Below are 22905 nucleotides of genomic sequence, written 5' to 3'. Positions count from 1 at the left end.
AATCACTTTAAAAACTGTGCAGCAACGAAAAAACAAAAATAAAATACTTTGAAAGCCATGCAAAATGGAACTAACAATTAGTATCATCAAAAAAAAAAAAATTTATTTTTCATGCGAAAGATACAGATTCAACCCTTCGATGCGAAAGATACAAAAGAACATATTCCTAATCACAAATGGAATAAGATTTATTTCCTTCTGAAAGTCTCATCCCTAGCTCTTCAAAGAATGAAATATTAGCAGGTTCCACTTAATGAGCACAATCGAACATCCTTAAATGCTCATCACATGTCTCATGATGACAGTCTAAAGTTGCTCTTCTACCCTTTTCTTTGTGAAAAAGCATTCATGGGAGGAGGATGAGCCGCATCATTGCATCCCTCATGGGTAAAGCATTTTATAAATCCAATCAGACTTAAGTTTTTATGACTTCTGGCTTTTGCTTCAAATGTTCCCCTACGCTTTGCAGCTGAAAAGTTCATGATGTCTCTACTAGGTTGTAGTAAAATTAGAGAACTCCTCCCTCTGGGCTGTAGGAGGTTTCCCCTTTAATTATAGTCTTCCCAATTGACTCATCCAAAAGCATACCTAGATCAACTGTCTAATATTAAAAAATATTTTTTACTTTGGAAATTAATTCTATAATATGGAAGGACTAATTAGCCTAAAATAATCCGAATCGGTTCTTGGACAATTCATGATGTATGTGATTATAAAAGAGCAGGTGACTTTGGTTGCAAGAAGTGTAATAGTATAATTATCCTTAACCAAAGCCAGACAACTTATAAAATTTTATATGCAACGCATTGCCACCCACTGATTCAAGGCACCAAGTCTTCTCAAAATAATACGGAAATATCCAATTACTTTAGAAATCTTCTATTATTCATAATATTTTATTCCTGAATGATTTAGGTAATTAGTCACAAATAATTAAAGAATACACAAACAAACCAATGGGTTTCAATTTTTATGGAATGTTTATGACTATTACATGAGATATTAACATTAATAACGTAGTGATTTTGTGCAAGTGCTAGATGCACCTCCAGCACAATCCCGCAGCTTTCTATATGTACACCCATCTATGAATTTGTGCTACTTGCTCCTCCGATCAACAAATGGGAAGAATGCTTCTCAAGCATTACTAGAAAATTGTAACACCATTTAATTCCTCTATCAATGTTAATTCATTATTGGCACTTGGCAGTACCTGGAATGCTGATCCAAAACACAGCCTAAAAAAAATGTTCCAAGCAACTTTGGTATAATCCTGCAAGAACTCTACTAGTGCAATGCATGAGCATTGTGAAAACTTTTATACACCCTTTCAAGAAAATTGCAAACAACTCTGTTACAACCCCACAAGTTCTCTACTATCGCAATGCATTAACATTGTGCCATCTCTCATACAACCTCGAGAACATTGCAAATAATTCTGGTACAAAGTTGCATACTAATGTTACAATGCACCAAATCTATTGAAAACTCTCTTATACCATTGTATGAATATTGCAAACTACTCTGCTACAAATCAGCACGAACTCAACCATTTCTGATCGAAAACACACACAAAAACGAGTTGATAATTGACATTAGATTGACATCCTTCTTCTTATGGGAGATTGACAGTGAGTTTTTGAAAAGGAAAAAATTAAAAGGTAAATATAAAAACTGCACGAAGGGAACTATTATTCAATATTGATTATTTGCCATCAATATTATTGTTTCTAGTTGCATACTCTGTCTCATGCTTACTGTTTCTTATGCAGTCATGCCATCCAGTAAATAGGTGAGTAAATCTACCATACTTTCTTTATTTATATAGACTTCTTTTTTCTATCTGCTAGATACTTGTTATTCAATATTCAACATGTTTCCTGACTAATAAAATACCCCTCCCCAATTAATACAGATTCTCCATCACAAAACCTATGACTAGCTGTCTACACCATACAGATATCCATGTTTACAAGTGAACAACAACTCTCTCCAGTTGCCTTCACGAAGGTTAAGCAGTAAATTTGCTTTGGGTAGGTCTGAAGTAAGGTACTACTCCTGTAATTGCAACAATGACTGATGGAAGACTGATGTAACTTATAGTAACCATAATCATTCAAGCAAGGCCCATTAATTTTAATGTGAAGCTGATGCTTTGTTGTAATTAAAGATGGTTTATACCACATGTAGAACTTATAGCATCAACAGGAAAAATAAATAACATACATACATGCAGCGACCTCATTAAGATAAATTTGGAAAAAAAAAAAAAAAAACTTTTGATTTCCATGTATAGAACCTTTGTCTGATTGTAAGTACCACCAAGAACTGTCTGAGTTGCAAGATTTAGAAAATGATGATGCAAAAGGAAGGAGAATATGATAATAGAGACCTTTGATTTGATAGAACTCTAGGTATCAAGCATAAAATGAGTGTGGGAACCCAATACTCCAAAGTAATTTTCGTTATGCAAGTTCATGGCTTTCAGGTAACATACATACATGGAGAAGGAGACTGCACCCACTCCAATATTACCAAAAAGGGGCAACAAATACATCCAGAAGACAAGGTTTAATCATCTCCGGCACTTGAGTCATTTCTACTTTAGTGTCTGTATAATAGCTTCCAAAACTTTGATCTCGCCATCTTTCTTTGAGATCTCTTCTTGTTTTGCTCGCAACTCTTCCATGTGTAGCTTGAACACCTCTGCAAGGAAAGAGCGGCACAAATATCTGAATATACTATCAATCATCTCAAGCTCATAATGGAGGATCCCATATTGCACCACACTATTCATTCTGCTCTAACATGGGGCATGTTTTAATGTGAGTGGTGCTTTTATTTTCAGATATGCATGGTCAAGTTTATATGTATAAAATCATGGGATATCTCTGATGGTGATTACTTGGAAGGTTTCATTAAACAATCCCCTTTCATTTTGATGCACATCTCTCTCTCTCTCTCTCTCTCTCTCTCTCTCTCTCTCTCTCTCTCACACACACACACACACACACATATTAAAGAAGCAAGCAACTTTAAAAAGAACACGATAAGATAAGGAAAGCCATACTTGAAGTGTTCTCAAGCTCCCTTGTGACCTCTTGAGCACGTAATTCAGCAGCCCGCTGAGCTGCCTCAGCCTGTCGTTTCTCAGAACGTGCACGAGCAGCTGCTGCAATCGCAGCATCAAGCTCTCGTTCCAAAGTCTCTACCCTTTGTTCAAGAGCCTACATAAAAAACTAATATCATGAGATTCTTGACTTGTATAGAACTAAATAAGAAGAACACTACATAATGGATTAAATTTGATGGAAAAGGCAAGAAAGATTCAATTTGATCCCGCTCTAGCAGAAGTTACAAATAACATCATTGCTCCTGTCAGTCCATAAATGAAATTCTGATAGGGACCCACAAAGAAGCATGCAAGCTAAAATTTTTGGACATATATCAAGCTGAATGTGTACATATATATCATGCAGGTTAAGCAATTTAACTATAATTATCATGAAGCAAAAAAAAAAAATGCAGAGCAAAAGATTATAGGGGATTTTCTGGCGAAACTCATGAGAAAGTCAATAGGATTCCGTTGGTGAATTTTTCTTGAAAGGAATATGTTGGACATATGAATGCATAGGGGTTAAATGACTAACAGATTGAACCCAACTCAAAAAGGAGAAAAAGATTTTCATTTGAGACAAAGTAAATTATTTATGGTAGAATTGCCTAATTCCATCAAGTTATTATGGTAATGCTGGTTACACAGTCCATATGGATGTTGACAACTTGTAGCTCTCTCTCTCTCTCTCTTTCTCGAGCAGACAATGCTGCAATTGCACCTATTCATAGATAGCTCTAACCCAGATCTCCTAAACAAAAAGATTAGTAAAGCATTACTCCCATTGTGCAAGCTGAGACCACCCACAACCAGATTGTGACCAATGATAGACATCCTCTAATTTGATTGTGTCTAAGTATGGGCATACTTCTTTTGGCTGCATAGGATTCCTATTCCTTCTCTGAAAAGACTTTGGGACAACAAAAACTTGTGCTGATTCTGACGTGGTAAGCTTTGGGGAAGTGCAGTCCACATCATTTATTCATGAGGTGGGAGCACCTGATAGATGGCTGCCATCACAAGAGTTCAGAGTAGTTCTAATAACACTAGCAATTTTAGTTTATGTACTTCTCTTTCTTCATCATTTATTAGAGTGAACATCGAGATTTGTATTTGTTAAAAGAAGGAGTGTGTTTGTAGAAGAGAAGTGAGCTGCACAGACTCACAGAGAAATGCCCAGCCATACTGGGTGTCAAGTGTTATACAGTAGAAATGAGCAATGATATGTTACCCAAATTATAAGTCCAAGCAACAATCAGAAAAAAAGAGAAACTGAACAGTGTAGACTGTCGAGTTTATTCTCTCCGAAAAGATATAGTCTTCAAAAGTGAAAGCAAAGAACAAAAGGTAAGCAAGTTTTTATACTTGGAGAATACAGCCCTAGATGGGAAACCATGGCAAAGTAGAATTTATCCGACTTACCTCAACAGATAGGATAAGCTTCATCCTTATGAAACAGAGGTTGCAATAACTTTGTTACTTAATGCAACATGCCCAACAAGCTCATAACTCCAAGAACTCTTTTTTCTTTTTACCCCTTAAACCATTTAAATATTAAATCCAAATACTTTGCATCCATTACATTAATTGTGCAGAGAAGTTCTTGCAGAATCAGCATGTTTTATCTTAAGTACATTTTAAAAATAACTTCATCAGCATGTTTAAGTTGAAATCAACAACTCCAGCTCAAAGAGAGGCCCTCAGAATAATACTACCATATCTGAAAGTAATCACCATGTTATTAACCTTTGAATAGCATGAAAGCAAAGTCATGTCATGGCAAAGAACATGAGGTATAAGAGAGAACTTGAGGGCATCACTGAAAACATAGCCTTGTCCAGAAATGGTTTAATGATGAGGAGGGGGGAATATAACTGTGCTTTGTCAGATTACCAGACTAAGGAAGAGAGTCAGCTGGTTGCAAGACCCACTGAAAGTTGATGGATGAAATGGGATTTGTATCAGGTGATAGAAGAGCATGGAAAAATGCTGCTACACTAAAGGTGGGAGGCTGGTCAGGTTTTTGACAAAATAAATGAATAAAGAATGAAAGAAGTGTTGACTGGACTAGCAATTACAGTAATCAGCTTTATGTGTGCATCTTATTTTCATTCTTTTTGAGGGCTACATCCTCTGTTACTGTAAGCTTGTTCAGATCCATTATCAGAACTTGCTTCCATGATCATGAAATTCTTCCTTTTTTTCTTGATAAGATATCATTAAATCCTGTTAAGAGATGCAATTTGCATGCCAGTTTTTTCATGATCTTCAGACGTAGAATTACTTCGTGATATACCATGTAGGATGAAAAAATTAAAATCCTCTTAGTAAGATGTAGGGTGGTCTAGGACATGTAAAAAGTTTCATTATAACAAAGATGCTTACCTTGGGAAACAAATCCACTATATTGATAGGACCCCAAGCAACAAACGAGAATAAGATCCTTATCCGGGAAAGACTGTATGTCATTGATGGTAGAAGTGGGTTCTCAAGGAAGGTTCCAGCCTAGGCCCAAAGATGAGGTTATAAGAATCACCATTTCTAACCATCTAAGACCCGACCCAAAAAAGCTAATCTACAAGGTATAGTTGAGTTCCTTGGCCCTGTACAAGTACCCAAGATATTCCTATCCTAAACAGACATCTGCATAGGTCCTCACACCATCCACCACAAGACTGTCATGGAATTGGTACTTGACTAAAATTAATGCTTCTCTTAAGGCTTATTTCTTGGATTTTTTCCCTCTTGATAGAATAAAGAGATAAGTGAAATATTTCAATATGCATTATGATTAATCTCTCTAATCTTATAAGGCCATTTAGTTCCTGCCAGACATCAAACAAAGTTAAGCTCTCACCAAGCCAAGAACATAAAAGAACCTTTCAGTAAATTACTCATCACTCCAATTAAAATATCGAATTTTAGCCTCATGAGTGAAATGAGCAAACAAAGTGCTATAATGTTCCTTGTTTATTGAAGACTGTCTCCTAAGGAAGATATCAGTATTCAATTATTCAACCTCTCCTTGAAATACCCTAACCTCTTTGTACATTGATTTTAAACCCACATGTCCATCCTGACCTATTGCTTCCTCCTTTCCTAAGACAGCAAGGGTCTATAAGTATTCTTTGCACTGCATTATCAATAATCACATCAACGCCTCCCTAGAAATTGCAGCAGGAAGCATATAAAAGAATCCACTTTATGGTGCCTACAGTGGTTGAAAGTAGAGGTTTTTAAATTATCATCACTCTAAGATGAGTGCAAGGAAGATGATTGATGAGGTTTTTAAATCTCCTAATTCTGTATTCACAATTATCCATTTTAAAGCTATATCAATATAACATGCCATCTTAAGATTTTAAAATTTAGCCATATGAGTGTCCGTCTGAGCCTCTAATTCCAAATCTATAATTACCTGTTCATACATAGTATTCCATGCCATATGCCATTTTGAAATTTTAATGTTCAGCCATAAAAGGTCGCTTGAGACACCTTCCCAAAATTAAAGAAATGGGAGGAATATCTGCCTTGTCAAGGTTCTTCTAATTCTGACTTCATTCCCCTGCCAACCTCATCATTCCCTTTCCAACCTCAGTACACAAAGAAACTTCCTCTCTCCAACATAGATATCCTTCCAAAGTGCAGTCTGAATTTTTTTAAGCTCTTTAGAAGGCATCATCCTCTTGTTTCTCCTTACATAGTAATGATTCTTCATGCTAAAACCTTCTGTCTTCACCAAAGCTCCTATATCTCTCATTATGGGGACTCTAGTTCTATACCTGTAACTTATCATCTCCAAGTTCCCCTATCTAAAAACAGTTTGCAGTTAACCTCTCATTCCATCAAGCAATAATTCTTCAGCTCACCATCAACTTCCAAAACAAAGTTTATGAAATGTAAACTTCTAGGCTCCCTAATCTTTGAGTTTACACAAAACAGAGTTCAAGACTCCCAAGGATATTGAAGCTTTTAAGAATCTAGAAACATCTAACAAGGACATCTTCTCAGAAATCTTTCATAGGAAGTCTCGTTACCAAGATTTATTTGATACTCTCTCTCTCTAAGATTTATTTGATACTCTCTCTCTATCTTCTTTTTTTTTTTTCTTTTTCTGAGGGAAAAAGGTTTATTCAATACTCAATGTAGGACCTATTGTGGACAGGGGACTCCGGGCTCATACGGACGGATCCGATTGTATCCCAGCAAAAGATATTGTCTGCTTTGGCACTCAAGCATACCATGGCTTATACGTTAGACCCTTGGGCCCGACTGGTACACCCTTAGCTATCGGGCCTCACAACTTTGTCCCTGGATTTGGGCCTAAAAGGCGCCTCTTGAGGGAAGGAGAGTCTCCCATTCTATAGCCCCCCCCCCCACAACAGGACCTAAACCATGAGATCAAAGCAGGAGCTGGTAAAACAGTGGGAATGCATAGCAAACAAGAGAATTTAGAACATGAAAGAACCAAGAAGAAGAAAGCATATGCACAACACTTAACTTGATATCACATATTTATATGACAAAAGAACTTATTCGGTTCTTTCACATCAAAGGCTCAAAGCAAGCATGGTGCAAACACCCAATGCTTGATCGACAACAAGGATTAAAGGTCTTGCCGCCTTATGATTGAGGTTGACTCTTAAATTTTTGCAGTAAAAGCATCATGGCCTGGTTCAAAAACTTGTTTTCTAGTTATGACTGTGTCCTTTATTTAAATAATTCCAAAGCTATTTTATTTTCTGTTTGTTGTCCCATATACCTCAGTTTAGCTTGATTCAAGAAGTTTATTAATAGTTTTACTTCGTGGCCGCTTGTTAGTAGCATACACTTATGGATCCTATTTTGCCTTGGAACCGTGTTAAATTTATAATTCCACACTATAATGAATTGGGTTGTTAAACTGAATTCCATTATCAAACAATCAAAATAGTGCCTCAACATTTTAGACAAAATCTAGATTTAAATATTTGCCAGATATAACCCTACCCAACTTTAAATCTGTTTGGGAACAAGAAAAACAAAAAAGCGAAATAGGCCAATAATAACAGAGCTATTTTTTCCAATGAATTAAATATGGTGGATTCTTTAATCAGAGAAAAATATAGTAAAGATTTTAATTTTTATTAGATAGACATGGACCGATGACAGTAATTGGCATGGAATGGACTACTAGATTATCTTAAATTCTATGAATTAGGTGGACAAAAGAGGCTACTTTCCAACGAATTCAATCGAAGAGGTGGTGTTGAAAAGGGACTAGGGGTTGGAGAGGGAGGAGAAAGACCTTAATTGTTCGCGCCTGGTCGGCGGTGAGGGAGGCCTTGGCGAAGGTGTCGTCGTCGACGAAGACGGCTTTCTTGGCGAGGAGCTTCTGGAGGGACTCCAGATTCGCCCCCATCTCCGTCACGTTCACGATCGCCGCCTTCCACCTCTCGCCGCCGGCCTTCTCCGCCATCGCCACGACTTCACTCCCCCTCCTGGCTTCGTTTCGAAGGACGACCGATTTAGACCTGGGCCGCTGCGCGTTTTTGTCTCGGTCAGGTTTTGGGCTGGACCGGGCAATGACCGTACCCTTGTGACTTTATGATTATACCCGGTTAAAGTTTCGGCCTAACTCAAACTTTTTAGAACCTAAACTGCCCTGGCCCACTCTCAATATTTAAAACATTGCTTAAACTTCATAAAAACTTCTTAATTTTATGTCACAATTTAATTTAAATTCTGAACTTTAGTTTCTCACAATTTGACTCCTAATATGTTTATCATATTAATAATATGCTCCCTTCGCCACTCAGGTATTAAATAGATAACCGAAATGATACATACATCACACATGCCAATTCACTTTTGCTACGTGACACTTCCAGAATAAAGTCTATCGTTTTTGGATGACACTTAGTCTTAATTCAACACAAAAAATCATTCATTTTCGTGCCAAAATGATCTCTGGGCCTTTTATCTCATCCTATCCTATATGTAGCGGATGATCAATTGAAGGTGGCAAGTCGCTGATAGCAACATCAGGAAAAAGATGATGAGATGATAAGAATAATCAATAGATAGATGAACCTCTCTTTGCTTCTCTGGTATGTCTCTTTCTCAACCCCTGAATATCTGGAGCTTAGTGGAGAAGGCGATGACAACCCAGTTGGGCTGGGTGGAGGACCACTGCAACTGCCCGATCTTGACCCTGGTGGTGTAGGCGAGTATGGGGTCGAAGTCACTCTCACAGTGGCCTGGGCCTGCTGGCAGCCTCCCGAGGTGCTCCCATGGAGGAGGGGTCCCAAATGAGAGTCTGTGAGTTGTCATCGGTGGTGCAAATGTGGCGGGAGCTGTAGGGGCCCAGGTGACAGCATGGATTCGGGCTTGGTGACAATGGAGGTCGACGACGGGGAGGGTGGGGAAGCAGATATCGAGGATGATGACCTTGGTGAAGTCCTTGGAGGAGGTGCCGATGTAGTACAGCTCCACCTTGTTCCGATCGAAGGAGATCGAGGGCCGATAGAACTCGGAGTTATGGTTGCCGCTGAGAAGGGATCTGTGCCACGGTGCCTCGTACGTGTGGATCTCCAACCACTTCTGCTACTCTTTCGAATCCTCTGGCATCCTTTCTCCACCACCGCTACTACCCATTTCTACCACTAAAGCTTCCACCTTTCTATGTCCAACCTCCCACTTCTCTCTCCAAATTGCTGCATGAAGAGATGGAAATGATTAAGATTCAGATGATTGGAGAGACAATGACCGGTTATTTGGAGTCCAAAGAAAGCCCTTTTATGTTACCACCCCTCGAAACATTAGTCCAAACGAGATCTAGCTATCTTCTCCTTCTCCTTTCAAGCACTTTGCTTCTTCTCCTTCTCCTGCTTAATTTTGGCTTCGTGAAATAGAGACTCTTATAGGGCCAAGAGACTATTTTGATGGGAAAATCAATGGTTTTTGACACCAAATTAAGGTTACGTATTATCCAAAAAAATATAGGCTTTATTTCGGAAGTGTCACACAGAAAAGTAAAAGGGCGCATATGCCATTTTTGTTACTTATTTAATGCCTAAGCGATGAAGGGATTGCATTGTTAATGGATAAAAAGATTAGGGTTGCAATTGGTAGTTAGCAATCTATTCAGATTACTAGTAATTTAATATGATAATCTAGATTACTGTATTTGGTATGCTTTTTGAGTGGTAATTCAGATTGCCTTACAAAGGAGTGGCTATCCAGATTACCATTTTTTTGGTAATATTGTAATAAAAATTTTGGATAAAATTATCTCTCAAAAAAATCATACAGAATCTATTGCCCAACCCTTCCCCTTCCTCCCATCCCCCTCCGCGTGCACCTCCAGCCCATGACTCCTCCATCTCCCTTTGTCTACCTGCGGCTCCTCCATCCTTATCTCCCACCACCCCCTCGTGGCTCCTCTACGCTCGTCCCCACCACCCCCACGGCTCCACACACGTCCACCCCCTCTCCCTCAGTGCCCACGGTTCTCCACACCCCTTGGTCCGCTACTTCTCTGCACTACCACCACACCTACATCACTCCCATTACTTCTCATCAAGAAAAAAGAAGAGCATCAGGATAAAATTATTTGAGATATTTTAAAATTTTAATTTTATATTACTAGTAATTTAATTGTCATACCAAACATGTCAATCAAGATTTTTAGTAATTTTACTGTAACATTACTTATGTGTAAGGCTGGAAGTGGGCTCGGACCGGTCCGAAGCCCATCGGATCGGACCGAACTTTGGGCTCGATCCGAAACCATTCAGACTGGACTCAAGCTAAAAAATAAGGCCTGTTTTGCTTTCGAGTTGGGCTCAAGCAGACCTTTGGCCTGGCCCGAGCCTGGTCCAGGTCTAGGCCCAAAACTCAGCCCAAAGTTTGGCCCGGGCCCCTACGCTATCCACATGTTATAACTTATAAGCGATAAAGCTTGAGATAGCCAGACCGCTAGGACGACTCTACCTATCTCGTCTCCCTCACCTCCACCATCTATGGCTCCTTCAAAACCCTCGATGACCCCGATCCCCAGCTCACCGTCGCCTTTGCCTCACCCACCATCGTCATCAACGTCTGGGACCTCATGGACGGCCTTGATGACCTCCCCTCCCTCACCTCCACCTCCAAGAAGTCCTACCTTTTCTCTCGATCCCTCACACACCACCACCACCACAATTACCATCACCCGATCAAGGCCAAGGATGAGCATCCCACTGTTAAACTCCTCTGAAAGCACCTTGTCGATGAGCCCAAGCACCCCAAGGTCATCTTGTTCTCGACGTCCCTTCATGGCATCTGTCAGACCCACGAGGACTCCTACACCATTCATGCCATCTTATGTGGCTTCTGCATCGCTGTCGATGAATGGGATTTGTCCATGGATGCCGGGGGTAGGGGGCCAGGGGAGGGGGACCAAGATGGAGGAGCTGCAGGCGGAAGAGCTGCGGATGGGCAGAGGAGATGCAAGTGGCGTTGGGAGCGGGGGTTAGGCGTGGAGAAGCCACGGACAGAGGGAAGCGGAGGAGTCGTAGGAGGAAGAGGCGGGTGAGGGGTAAATTCAAAATTGTCAGCAGGGGGAGGAGAGAGGGGGGTGGGAGGGGCAGACTCAGAATCGGGGTCTTCCATGGTTTCTCTTCTCTCTTTCATTGCCGCCATGGCTGGGAACGAGGGAGGGGAGCAAGGGTTTCCTTCCCTTCTTTTTATTTTTTTCCCTCTCTTCTCTCAACTTTCTCCTTTGAGCTTAAGGACTAGATTAGATGAAAAGGCTAAAGCTCTTGGACACGGGTCGACCTGATTCGGCTCGGACTGGTCTCGGGCCTAGGCTCTGGCTGGATTGGGGTCTGTATTTTTCTAAAAAAATCAGACCTAAGTCTAGTTTGAAGTCCGAAAAATTATTTCGGACCCAGTTGGGACAGGGCTAGGACCCGATCCAGCCCAGTTCTAGCCCTACTTATGTGCACCAAATATAGTAATCAACATTATTGATAATTTAGTAGTGGTAATCTATCCTGAAAGCAATCCATATTATTTTTCAAGATTGTCTGGTGATGCACCAAACGCAACCTAGGAGTTGAGTTATGAGAAACTGAAATACAGAATTTAAATTAAATTGAATCATAAAGTTCATGATTTGTTTATAAAGTTTAGTCTAAAATATTTTTATATTATATTAAAAAATAAAAGAAACGTATGCTAAAGAGTGAAGACTTTATTTGTCCATATTGTAAATCTCTGTATAAATTAGCTAACAAACTCACAAAGAGATGATATCTTGAAAATGTATAGAGTGAATATGAAAAGCTAGAATATACATCTATACACTATATTAAAAGGCAATCCATCTGAATTCCTAAAGCACCATGTGTCCATCTCCTGTGCATCCATGATGTGCCCATTTAGTTGACCAAAATCTGTGCATGAGGTGTCGACCATGTATGCAAATGCTTTACGTCTGTTGCATGTCCACCATAGTCTGTCGTGTGGGGTTCTCCTCTGCTGACAAAAAGAAAGAGAAAAAGGGGTAGGGGGCAGAGATGGATGGCAAGGAATGGTCCCATCCTGCATAGGACCAACAAAAAGAAATTTCTGCTGGATTTGATTACCTTTTAGGATAGGTTTAGAAGGTTATTTAAAGAGAGAGCGGTCAAGATCGACAAGCTCAGTGACGCATCTCTCTTCTATTTAATGGTTGTATCATATCATTATGAAAAAAAATAGAGAACCATGATGGAGGACTATAGAGGCTGCGGAGGGGATTGTTGTGTGGTAGTGGGGCGGGAGGTGAGGAGGTCGGACAAGATTGAATAGGGTCTTTTCAAGAGAATTCGAGATGAGAGAGGGAATGAAGCTCTTTTCTTAAGGGTTATAGGAATAGTTGTTTCTCCATTACTCCCATACGCAGCTCCTGTAGTCCTCTGCTATGGTTAGTCTTTTTTCTCCCCTCTTTTTTTCTTGCATTTGTGGATACTCATCAGACATCTTGGGTTCATTGATAGATGCACAACAGTTTAACTATTTCAGTGATGCATTATCTAAGGAAGAGGATCGACCGTCTGCTCAACTTCTGGTGATCAACTTATATTACATTCTTTTTTTAGATTTTTAGCATTTGATTTCCATCAGTGCATGGGTGGTTGCTACCACTGAAACAAAAACCTTCCACATCCCATACAGCATCATATGGAAGACAATCTCTCAAAAAAACGGGATGATTAGATGAGGAAAGTTTTTTTTAAAAAAAAAAATTGAAACTACTATAGGTGTGCCATGCTGCATACTTTTAGTAACATGGAGGGTTGTTATTTGCCTTGGGCAGTCATGCATTTCATTTTTTAGAGACATCATGTGTGGAAGGGATGAGCACAGAGTTACTACTTTCAGCAGTCTTTTTTTGTGAGCATAAGAGGAAAAAAAAAACTTTGGGTTAAACATGAGGAAAGATTGCTGCTACAATGCAGCAACCTTCCAGTGCTGTGGATAAGTCTATAGGACTCCTTCCTATTAAGTCTAACCCTAATCCTAAGTTGACTGATAATTTGATCTGGTTTTAGGATTGCTACATTTGGTAGAAGGTTGTTGCCATGCAGTAGCCTTCTAATGCTCCAGGTAAGCCCATGGGTTCTCTCAATTTATGCTAATATTAACCCTAATTAGATCTATAATTTAGTCTTGGTTTGGTTGGGAATGAATGGGGAAAGGAAGAAATAAGGGTTATCAGATCAAGGCATTTAAGTTGAGGTGTTAGAGATTTAAGCTTTTAGTTTTGGCCTAACAAGCTTTGGATATTGGTTTTTGTTTTACGGGTTAACAGGTTAGTAGAATTTTGGGTTACCAGATTTGGATATATGGGTTATAGGATTTGGGTTAGCAGGTCTAAGATTTGCAAATTTTGGATTTGAGTTATTGGTCTATAGGTTTCAAGTATTGGGTTATTGGGTTAACAAGTTAGGGGATTGTGGAACGGGATTGATTGGGTTAGGATTAGATGTGAGAAGTAGGATTAAGGGTTGGGTTAGGGCTTGTGTTAGAGTTAGGGTTGGGGATATGATTAATGTTAGGGTTAGGGTCACGATCAGGGTAAGGATCAGGATCAGGGTCGGCGTAAGCATCAGCATCAGGATTAGGATTAGGATTGTAGGTTAGGGTTAGGGTTAGCAAGTTAGGGGATTGTGGAATGGGGTTGATCAGGTTAGGGTTAGTGTTAGATGTGAGGAGTAGTATTAAGGGTTGGGTTAGGATTAGGTTTAGGGTTTGTGTTGGAGTTAGGTTTGGAGATATGATTAGGGTTAGGGTTAGATTAGGGTTAGGGTCAGGGTCATAGTCAGTGTTAGTATCAGAGTTAGGCTTAGGGTTGCAGATTAGGGTTAGGATTAAAATTTCGATCGTGGAGGAGCTTGCAGTGGAGAAGACAATCAGGAACAAAAAAAAAAGATCAGAAACGGACTCAGGGTCACGATTAGGGTTGGAGCTAAGGTTAGGAATAGGGTTGTAGATAAGGGTTAGGATTAGTGTTTGGATGGTGGAGAGGCTTGCAATGGAGAAGACAATAAAAAAAAAAGAGGTGGGCTAGGGAGAAGAAGGCTGCATAGAGAGGGTGGGATAACAGAAGAGCAAATGAAAAAAATAAATATGAGTAATGATTCATGAGGGAGCCAAGAAAAAATAAATTGGAAAAATGAAAATTACTCGATTCTTGTCCTGAAAGGAGGAAAGAAAAAGAATATGGGCCATCGACGTCTCCATACCAAAGAAGGCAAAAAAGGAGGAGGTGAGGAACCAAACTGCCAATGTGGCCTGAGGGGAGGGGGGGACCACGTGCAGATCGGCCATCCTCATCTTTGGGGCATTGGCTCTGATGACATAATTGGCTTATGAAGAAAGAGGAATCATAATCTGATGATTAAATTAGCTGAAAAAAAATCAAAATATAGAAAAAATAGAAAAATATGGAAGCAAGTGGTGGTCGAAAAAGAGCCAGAGAGGATAATGGGTTGGGGAAGCGACGGTGGTGGGGTGAGTAGGGAAAAGGGTTAAGTTTAGGGTTTTTTTTAAAAAAAAGATGCTTTATATATTTATACATTTGAGGTGCATAAAATCAATAAAGTATAAAAGATTATGCAGGTGGCCACATAGAAATTGTATAGAAGAATGAATTTTAAATTGGTCTTTATGCAGGTGTCCTTATAGTTTTTCTATGAGTGAACTGATTATAGTTTTTAGAAATTTTTTTTCTTTTTCATTTTTTTCTCCTACATTTAGGTTTAGAAAAAAAAAATGTTTTGTAAACTTTTTTATCATAGTTTTTCCTAATAGCTTTATAGGTTTGCTAGTATTTTTTTATGAAAAAATATTTTCATATTATTTCATTTATTATTTTATTCTCCAGGTGAAACATAAATTTGTTATTTACTTTATTAAAAACTTTATATTTTTTTTGGGAGAATTAATTACATATTATTGAATTTGGGATTGTATAATGTATATTATAATCCTAAATTTCTTTTGTATTTTGGATTTGGAATAAACAATGATCAACTAAAAATTAACATATCTTTTTATTACAGATTTGATTTTGTTGTTTGTTGTTATTGCAGAATGAAATAAGTAAAAATATCATCCAAAGTAATGTTGCAAGAAATAACTGATAAGTTTGGACTTTCCAGACTGATGTTCAGAGTTGAGGTTCAGGAAAATAGATGGCTAAAATCCTATATAAAAATTATCATGGAATAAGGAGGCAACTCACCTGAGGTTATTAAGATTTGGGGGCGTACTATGAGGGATTAGAGCAAGTCTATGAAAATGCTGCAGAGTTTGTAATAAATAAGTTGAAGAAAAATTCAAATTTGAAGTTAGAGACCACAATTTTGATGATAAAGAATACTACAAGTATATGTATGAAAGAATTAAGAATGGTAATGAAGATCTTGAATATGAGCATAGGTAATTACTATGGAAATATGTTTTCTTGTTCGATAGATACAAGAGGTTACTGGATGAGTTCAAAGAATTGGAGAAAGAAGTTGAAAAATCTAAAAAAAATATTTTGGTCGGGCTCAGAATCATCTATTGGTAAGAATATGGTCTAGATTCTACTAGCCTTTATTTCTTTTTGGATTGTTGTATGTGAGGGTATTTATAGGAGGGGATTATCATGTTTTTGGTAATATTTTGTGGTGTCATGTTTTCTTGAAGGAAGAATGAACTTTATTTGTTTTGGTTTCTTAATATTGCTAAAAAAGTTGTATTATCTATTTAATGAAATTGTAAAGTATTTTCAAATGTTGTTTATTATTTTTAAGTTACTATCATCAATTACCATTCAATAATAATCAAATTTGCATTTTTTATTTTTAATGAAAAAAGAGAGGGTGAAAAAAGGAGTAATAGAAATTGTGATGGATGTTGAGGAGAATAAATCATGAAGCTATAGATGACTGGATTCTTGTAATATTGAGAAAATTTGGGCATGAGAGTTGTTATAAGAGAGATATGAAGTACCATGAGTAAAGAAAGAGAGGGGAAAGGTATAGAGAAGGAAAGAGAGATGTTTTAAGTAATAAGAATTGGTGGGACAATTTGAAACCATAGTTTTGGAAGTAAAGAAGTAATGTATGAAAGTAATTCAAACTTTTTCAAGATATACAAATAAAAAAAAGATTACTATAATCCTAAGATGTTAAAATATGATGTCATGTGATGATGCCAAATCTTATAAGATGCATGCATTAGTTTATTCTAATTAAGCCTAAATAGACAGATGTAGAGTCGTGGCATGTTGTCATGCATAAAACTATACATAAGGTCTGCTTAACTTGAACATAAAATAAAAAGATACTCAGGAATTAGGGGGTCATAAATAGCAAACTCTTGAAGGGGTAGAAAGATTTTTATTGGAGACAATAGGGTGCATGCACCTTGTTTTCATCACTAGGCATTTTCAAGAATGAAGAGGTAGTTTGTGTTCAAATGATAGCTTAAAAAGAACACGGTCAGCCACCTAACAAGGGATTGAAAAATAAGAGTTAATGTATCAATTGAAGAAAAAGATGGCTAAAGAATCTTAGATATACACCTATATCTTAATCTCTTATACACCAACCTTTATGCTAAGAATTTTAAAAAATGGTGTTTTCTTTTCCCAAAATTCATTGAATGTTTAATAGGTGAAATGGAGTTTATTTTCAAATATTTTATTCTCAAACAAAATAATTGATAAAAAAATTCACTATTGGTTGCAGCTAATTCCACAATCTTGATCTGATCTGTTCAACTACTAAGTTATATAGGATATTTATCATAATATATTCTCATTATTATAGTACTTTATTAAAAAAATAAATTTTTTAATTTTTTTGTGCTACATCTTTTGTTTATTTTATTCATTTTTTATGATAATTATATGTTAAATCGTGTAGATGTCTGATTATTCATATTGTAAATGAAAAATTTGCTACAAATTTTAATGAATTTTTTCATAATTTACCTTTTGAATTCTTCTATTTATGATGTATTTTTATTTTATTTGCTTTTTAATATAGTATATTTTTTATATTTAGTAAATAAGATAGATTGAAAAGATATGTATAGGCAAAATAGAGTAAGAAGAATGAATATTCTTAGGCAATAAAGAAGACAGCGATCATTTGGAATGAATGATGATCTAGACACCATCAGTTGAAAAAATAGTTCTGTACACATACATTGCCGCTCAGTTATAAACAATGAAAGAAATTTAGATACTATTGCGTATAAAACTTTGGAAGATTCTAATCAAGGAGAACTATAATATTGAAAGGAATATGTTGGTTGCACCAGATGAACATCACATTTGGCAGAGTATTGTTAATGAAGATCAAACCATAAGGAGAACTATGGATAGTATTTCTCTTGAAGAAGATATTACATCAATAGTGGAAGATATAATTTATCAATTTTTGAATGATAGCATTTATTTATTGTGTTATAATATATATAAATTAATATTTAGATTTATTTTGGTTTCAATTGGTGATCAATCGAATTATCAACAAAGTTCTAATAGATTTTCTTCCAAATATCGAAGTAAGTTTCTTTTAGTCACATAATTTTTATTATATTCTTTAAATATAGAAGAAATATTGATTATTTTTTAAAAAAATTTATAGAAATATCCTCTCAATTTTAGCTTAATTTCACTTACACTCCTTGTACTTTAACAAGTATCAAACTGATTATTTTATTATCGATATATTCTAATATGATCTAGTCATTCATGTATCAATAAATGATGTTATTTTTTTCTCAATGGATAGAAATATCCCTCCCTCATAGGTGGGCTTGGAGGAGGAAGAGAATGAGAAGGAGGAAGAGGGAGTCATCATAGAGGGGGATGGCTTATGGATAGCTTGGAGGAGGAGGAGGAGAAAGGAAGGAGGGGATCAATCAGAAAGGAGAAAGGAGGGAGGAGGAGGATGAGAAGGAGGAGGAGTGGGGGCTACCATGGAGAGGGATGGCTTAGAAGAGGAGGAGGAAGGAAGGATCGGAGGGGATCAATCAGAAAGAAGGAGGGAGGAGGAGGAGGTGGTAGAGGAATGGACGGAGGTGGAGAGAGCTCTCATAGAGGAGGAGAAATGGGTAAGGAGGAATGAGGAGGAAGAAAGAGAGATGCTAGCGACGGAGGAAGAGGGGATCAATAAGAGAGGAGGAAGGAGGAGGAGGAGGAAGGAGAGGCAGTGAAGGTGGAGAGAGGAGCTATAGAGAAGGAAAGAAGGATGAATAGGAAAGAAAGGGGGAAGAGGAAGAGGTGTAGGAGTGGAAAGAGGAGAAAAAAATCACCATGGACGAAGAGAAATAGATGAGGAGAAAGGAGAGAAGGAAGGAGGACAAAAGAGGAGAGAGAAAGAGGATTGCCGATGATGGAGGAGGGGATCAATTAGAGAAGAGAAAAAATGGAAGAGGGAGGAAGTAGAGATAATGATATTTTTATTATTTTATAAAATAATGATATCATATGATAGTCCGAGATATCATTTTATTAATAGAGATAAATGATTGGATCATATTAGAATATATCAATAACTAGAAAGGTTAGTGTGATACTTTTTAAAGTATAGGGATATAAGTAAAATTGGACTAAAGTTGAAGAGATATTTCTATAATTTTTTTTAATGATATAAAAAAATGAACATTTATATTTTGGATCATTTGAATATCAATGTGATTTTTGTGGAGCTATATTTTGATATAAAGAATGTATACATAAATCACATAATACATCAAGACTTGTATTTAGCTTATGTTGTCATGAAGGAAGGATGGAATTATCATTGTTAAGAGACACTTCTAATTTTTTGAATGATTTGCTGGTAAATGATGGAGGAATAATGGGTTCAAAATTTTAAGAAAATATTAGGGCATATAACTTGATGTTTCCATTTACATTGATAGAAGCCAAGATTAATAATGAAATTAATAATATGCCATGACCCTATATTTTTCAGATCAATGATTAAAATTACCATAGAATGGATTTGCTGTTGCGATTAATGGAAAGAGACTTAAATTTGCATGATTATATATATACGATACTATGCATGAAGTAAGTAACAGAATCAGAGCATTCAATTCAGATGATAATTGTTCAGAAATAGATCAAAAAATTATAGAAGACTTGATTAAGTTATTTGATATTGAAAATTAAATTATTAAAACTTTCAGAATGGCCAGAGATCGGTTTAAAGAATCTAATTATCTACTGATAATTATTGGAAAGATGCTAAGAAGATAATTTACAATATAGTGCTCCTTTATTTTTTGAAATAGCTAGATTAGTTATTGGTTATCTTGGCCAAGTAGATCGTCAGCATGATGTCATTGTTGAATATAAAATAGAAGGTTTAAAATATATCAACAACTTATGTCTGAGTTTTATAGCTATGCAATATCTGATTTTATTTATATATGGTGAAGATGATCTTAGAATTGATATCAAATATAAAGAATTTTTGCATAAATATTTTGTAATCAGATAATATTTTATCATGAGAAAATTTTATACTTATAAAATATAGCAAAGACTTAATAAAGGAAAAACATTAATAAGAGATAGCAAATTATTCTAACAATATGTGGTTGATGCTTTTTGTATACATTAAAGAAAAAAGATTAAATTTTATTAGAAGAAATTAGAAGGATCTTCGATTAGAAATTTATCAGGATATCAAAGATGTACTAGTGCGAGGTGATGTTAATGGTGATATAATTGAAAAAAAAATTATTCTACTATCAAATTTTACTTGAAGACTAAAATATATCATACAGAATTATCATGATACTATTACTATTTATAGATGGCATGGACATCTCGATTTATTCATTATATTTATCTATAATATACAATGATCGAAAATTAGAGTAGCTGTGACTCTGAATCCTGATCAAAGAACTGAGGATAGGCTTGATATTATCACTAGAGTCTTCAAACTAAAACTTAAAGAATTTATGTCGGATATTACTAAAAAATACTATTTTAGAAAAATAGTTGGAGGTAAGATAATATTTCTTAACAATAAATGGCAATATATAATTGCTAATAAAATTTAGGTTGTATTCAAATAGAGTTAATTTTTTTATGTTATCTATAGCTTTATAAATAATAGAATTCTAAAAACATGGTGTGCCATATGTACATATTTTATATTGGTTGGATTCAAAATATAAATATTCAATAGTCACGAATATAGATTCTATAATTTATGCAAAATTACCTGATAAAGAGATTGATCCAACAGGATACGAAAGTGTCATGAAATTTATGATGCATGGTCCATATAGATTTGATAATCCTAAATCACTATGTATGATAAAAGAAAATTATTTAAAATAATTTTTGAAAAAAATTTGGAGATAAATATTGATTGATGAGAATGGATTTGCTATTTACAGGAGAAAAGATGATGGACGATATAATATTAAAAATAAAATTATGCTCACTACAGTACTATGGATCATTTGACGATGCAAATAGTAGGCATTCTCAATGTTAATAAATATCACAAAATTCACTCTCGATGCTTTTAGAATCATCGAAAAAGTATTGATAAATGAAGAGTAAAAATTAAACTTTTCGATGCTTTCGTTTAGCATCGGTAGCTACCGATGTTTTTATAAGCATCAAAAAAGCATCGATAAATGAAGAGTAAAAATTAAACTTTTCGATACTTTCATTTAGCATCGACTGCTACCGATGCTTTCTGGTCCTGATGTTTTTATGCATCGCTAAATATCATTACGATGCTGATGCTTCTAAAAGAATCGATAAGTTTAAAACTACTGATGCTTTTCTACATCGCTACTTAATGGTATGGTGCCGATGTTATAAAGCATCGGCAATGCTCTATTCCAAAAAAAAAAAAACAATCCCATAATGATTTAGTAATCTGTACAAAAGTACATAAAATCTATCCAAAATTTATAAAAAAAAATTAAAATGCTAATATAATCACAATCAACACTATATGTAACATCATAATCAGTATATAAATCTATCAATTTCAAACACCAACATAGTCACAATCAACAATTTGTATAACATCATAATCTATATATAAACCTATCCAAAATGTATAAGTAAAATTCAAACACCAATATAAAGTCATAATAAATGATCCATATAACATAATAAAGTCATGGTTGCATCCATCATGTTCATAAATTACAACATATAACCAAAGAGAAGAAAACAAAAGAAATATCTCAAAAGAAATATAGAGACATCGGATTATTGATGATCTATAGGAGCATGATCATCGACCCACGATTGCTGAAATGTCAACTAGTCAATCTGAGTCCTCATAGAGGATATCATTGTATCATAGCTTTGCCTCATCTCCTCCATATGTACTTCTATTCGAGCTACAAGCATATGAATATCCATATTGCTAGAACTCTCTCTAGTATCATGATTGTATTGGCACACCTCAAATAACTGAGTGGGGGTGACTCTAATTTCGTAACTCCACACTCGACCATAACAGTCCGATCCCAATAGCTTTATCATCATATAGGCTTTGACACGACTAGCCTCTATAGATATCGTGAACTTACTGACACACTCAGCAATAAGAGATGAAGTTTCCTTTTATACTCAATAAAATATATATATTAATTTTATACTTAAAAATAAAACTATAATTATTGCACTAAATGATTATAAAATATATAAATACATCTCTCGACTCATAAGCAACAAAAAAGGCCACCTCGATGAACATGAGCCATCCTGTAAGACTCCACTGACTAGGCTCCATTTCATGCTCATCCATCTACAGAAAATATAAATTTTATAATATATATAATCTATAAATTTTAATTGATAAACTCTAAGAGTTTTAATAAAATCTATAAGTATTATGATATATGACGCATTATACACAGTTTTACTAAGAAGCATGAGGATCATATATATATCAAATTAGTCTAAAAAAATTATAATATGCTAAAAATTTTGAAAGAAACATACAAATTTCTATATATGTCATGTATAGCTTTTGGATCTTGATATATGAGGAATAGATAGAGCTACTCGTAAAGCTCTATCAATATTAGAATATGCCTACAAAATAAAGTAAAGAATGTAATATATCCTGTATATATAATCAATCTATGTTAGCAATTAACATAACATAAGATATATGATAATTGTATACAATTATCTATTTACTCTCAGAGAATCAATAATGAACAAGCTCCCTCCACTGACGAGGATATCTATATCAGGAGAACAAATACGAGCAACGTCA

At 35.9% G+C, this 22905-nt stretch overlaps 1 protein-coding gene across 1 annotated transcript; it reads right to left on the bottom strand.

Moving 5' to 3' along the window:
• Positions 1–2377: 2377 nt before the first annotated feature.
• Positions 2378–8671, bottom strand: LOC105058098 (uncharacterized). Its single transcript, XM_010940890.3, is given in 4 exon segments — positions 2378–2604; positions 2606–2706; positions 3071–3227; positions 8403–8671. Coding segments are annotated over 4 exon segments (462 nt in total). The 5' UTR covers positions 8574–8671; the 3' UTR covers positions 2378–2571.
• Positions 8672–22905: the final 14234 nt, after the last annotated feature.

This window comes from Elaeis guineensis, chromosome 15 (assembly GCF_000442705.2).
Source record: "Elaeis guineensis isolate ETL-2024a chromosome 15, EG11, whole genome shotgun sequence".
Classification (NCBI taxonomy): Eukaryota; Viridiplantae; Streptophyta; class Magnoliopsida; order Arecales; family Arecaceae; genus Elaeis; species Elaeis guineensis.
The sequence above is the reverse complement of the archived record's forward strand: the minus strand, read 5'-3'. Positions and strand labels throughout refer to the sequence as shown.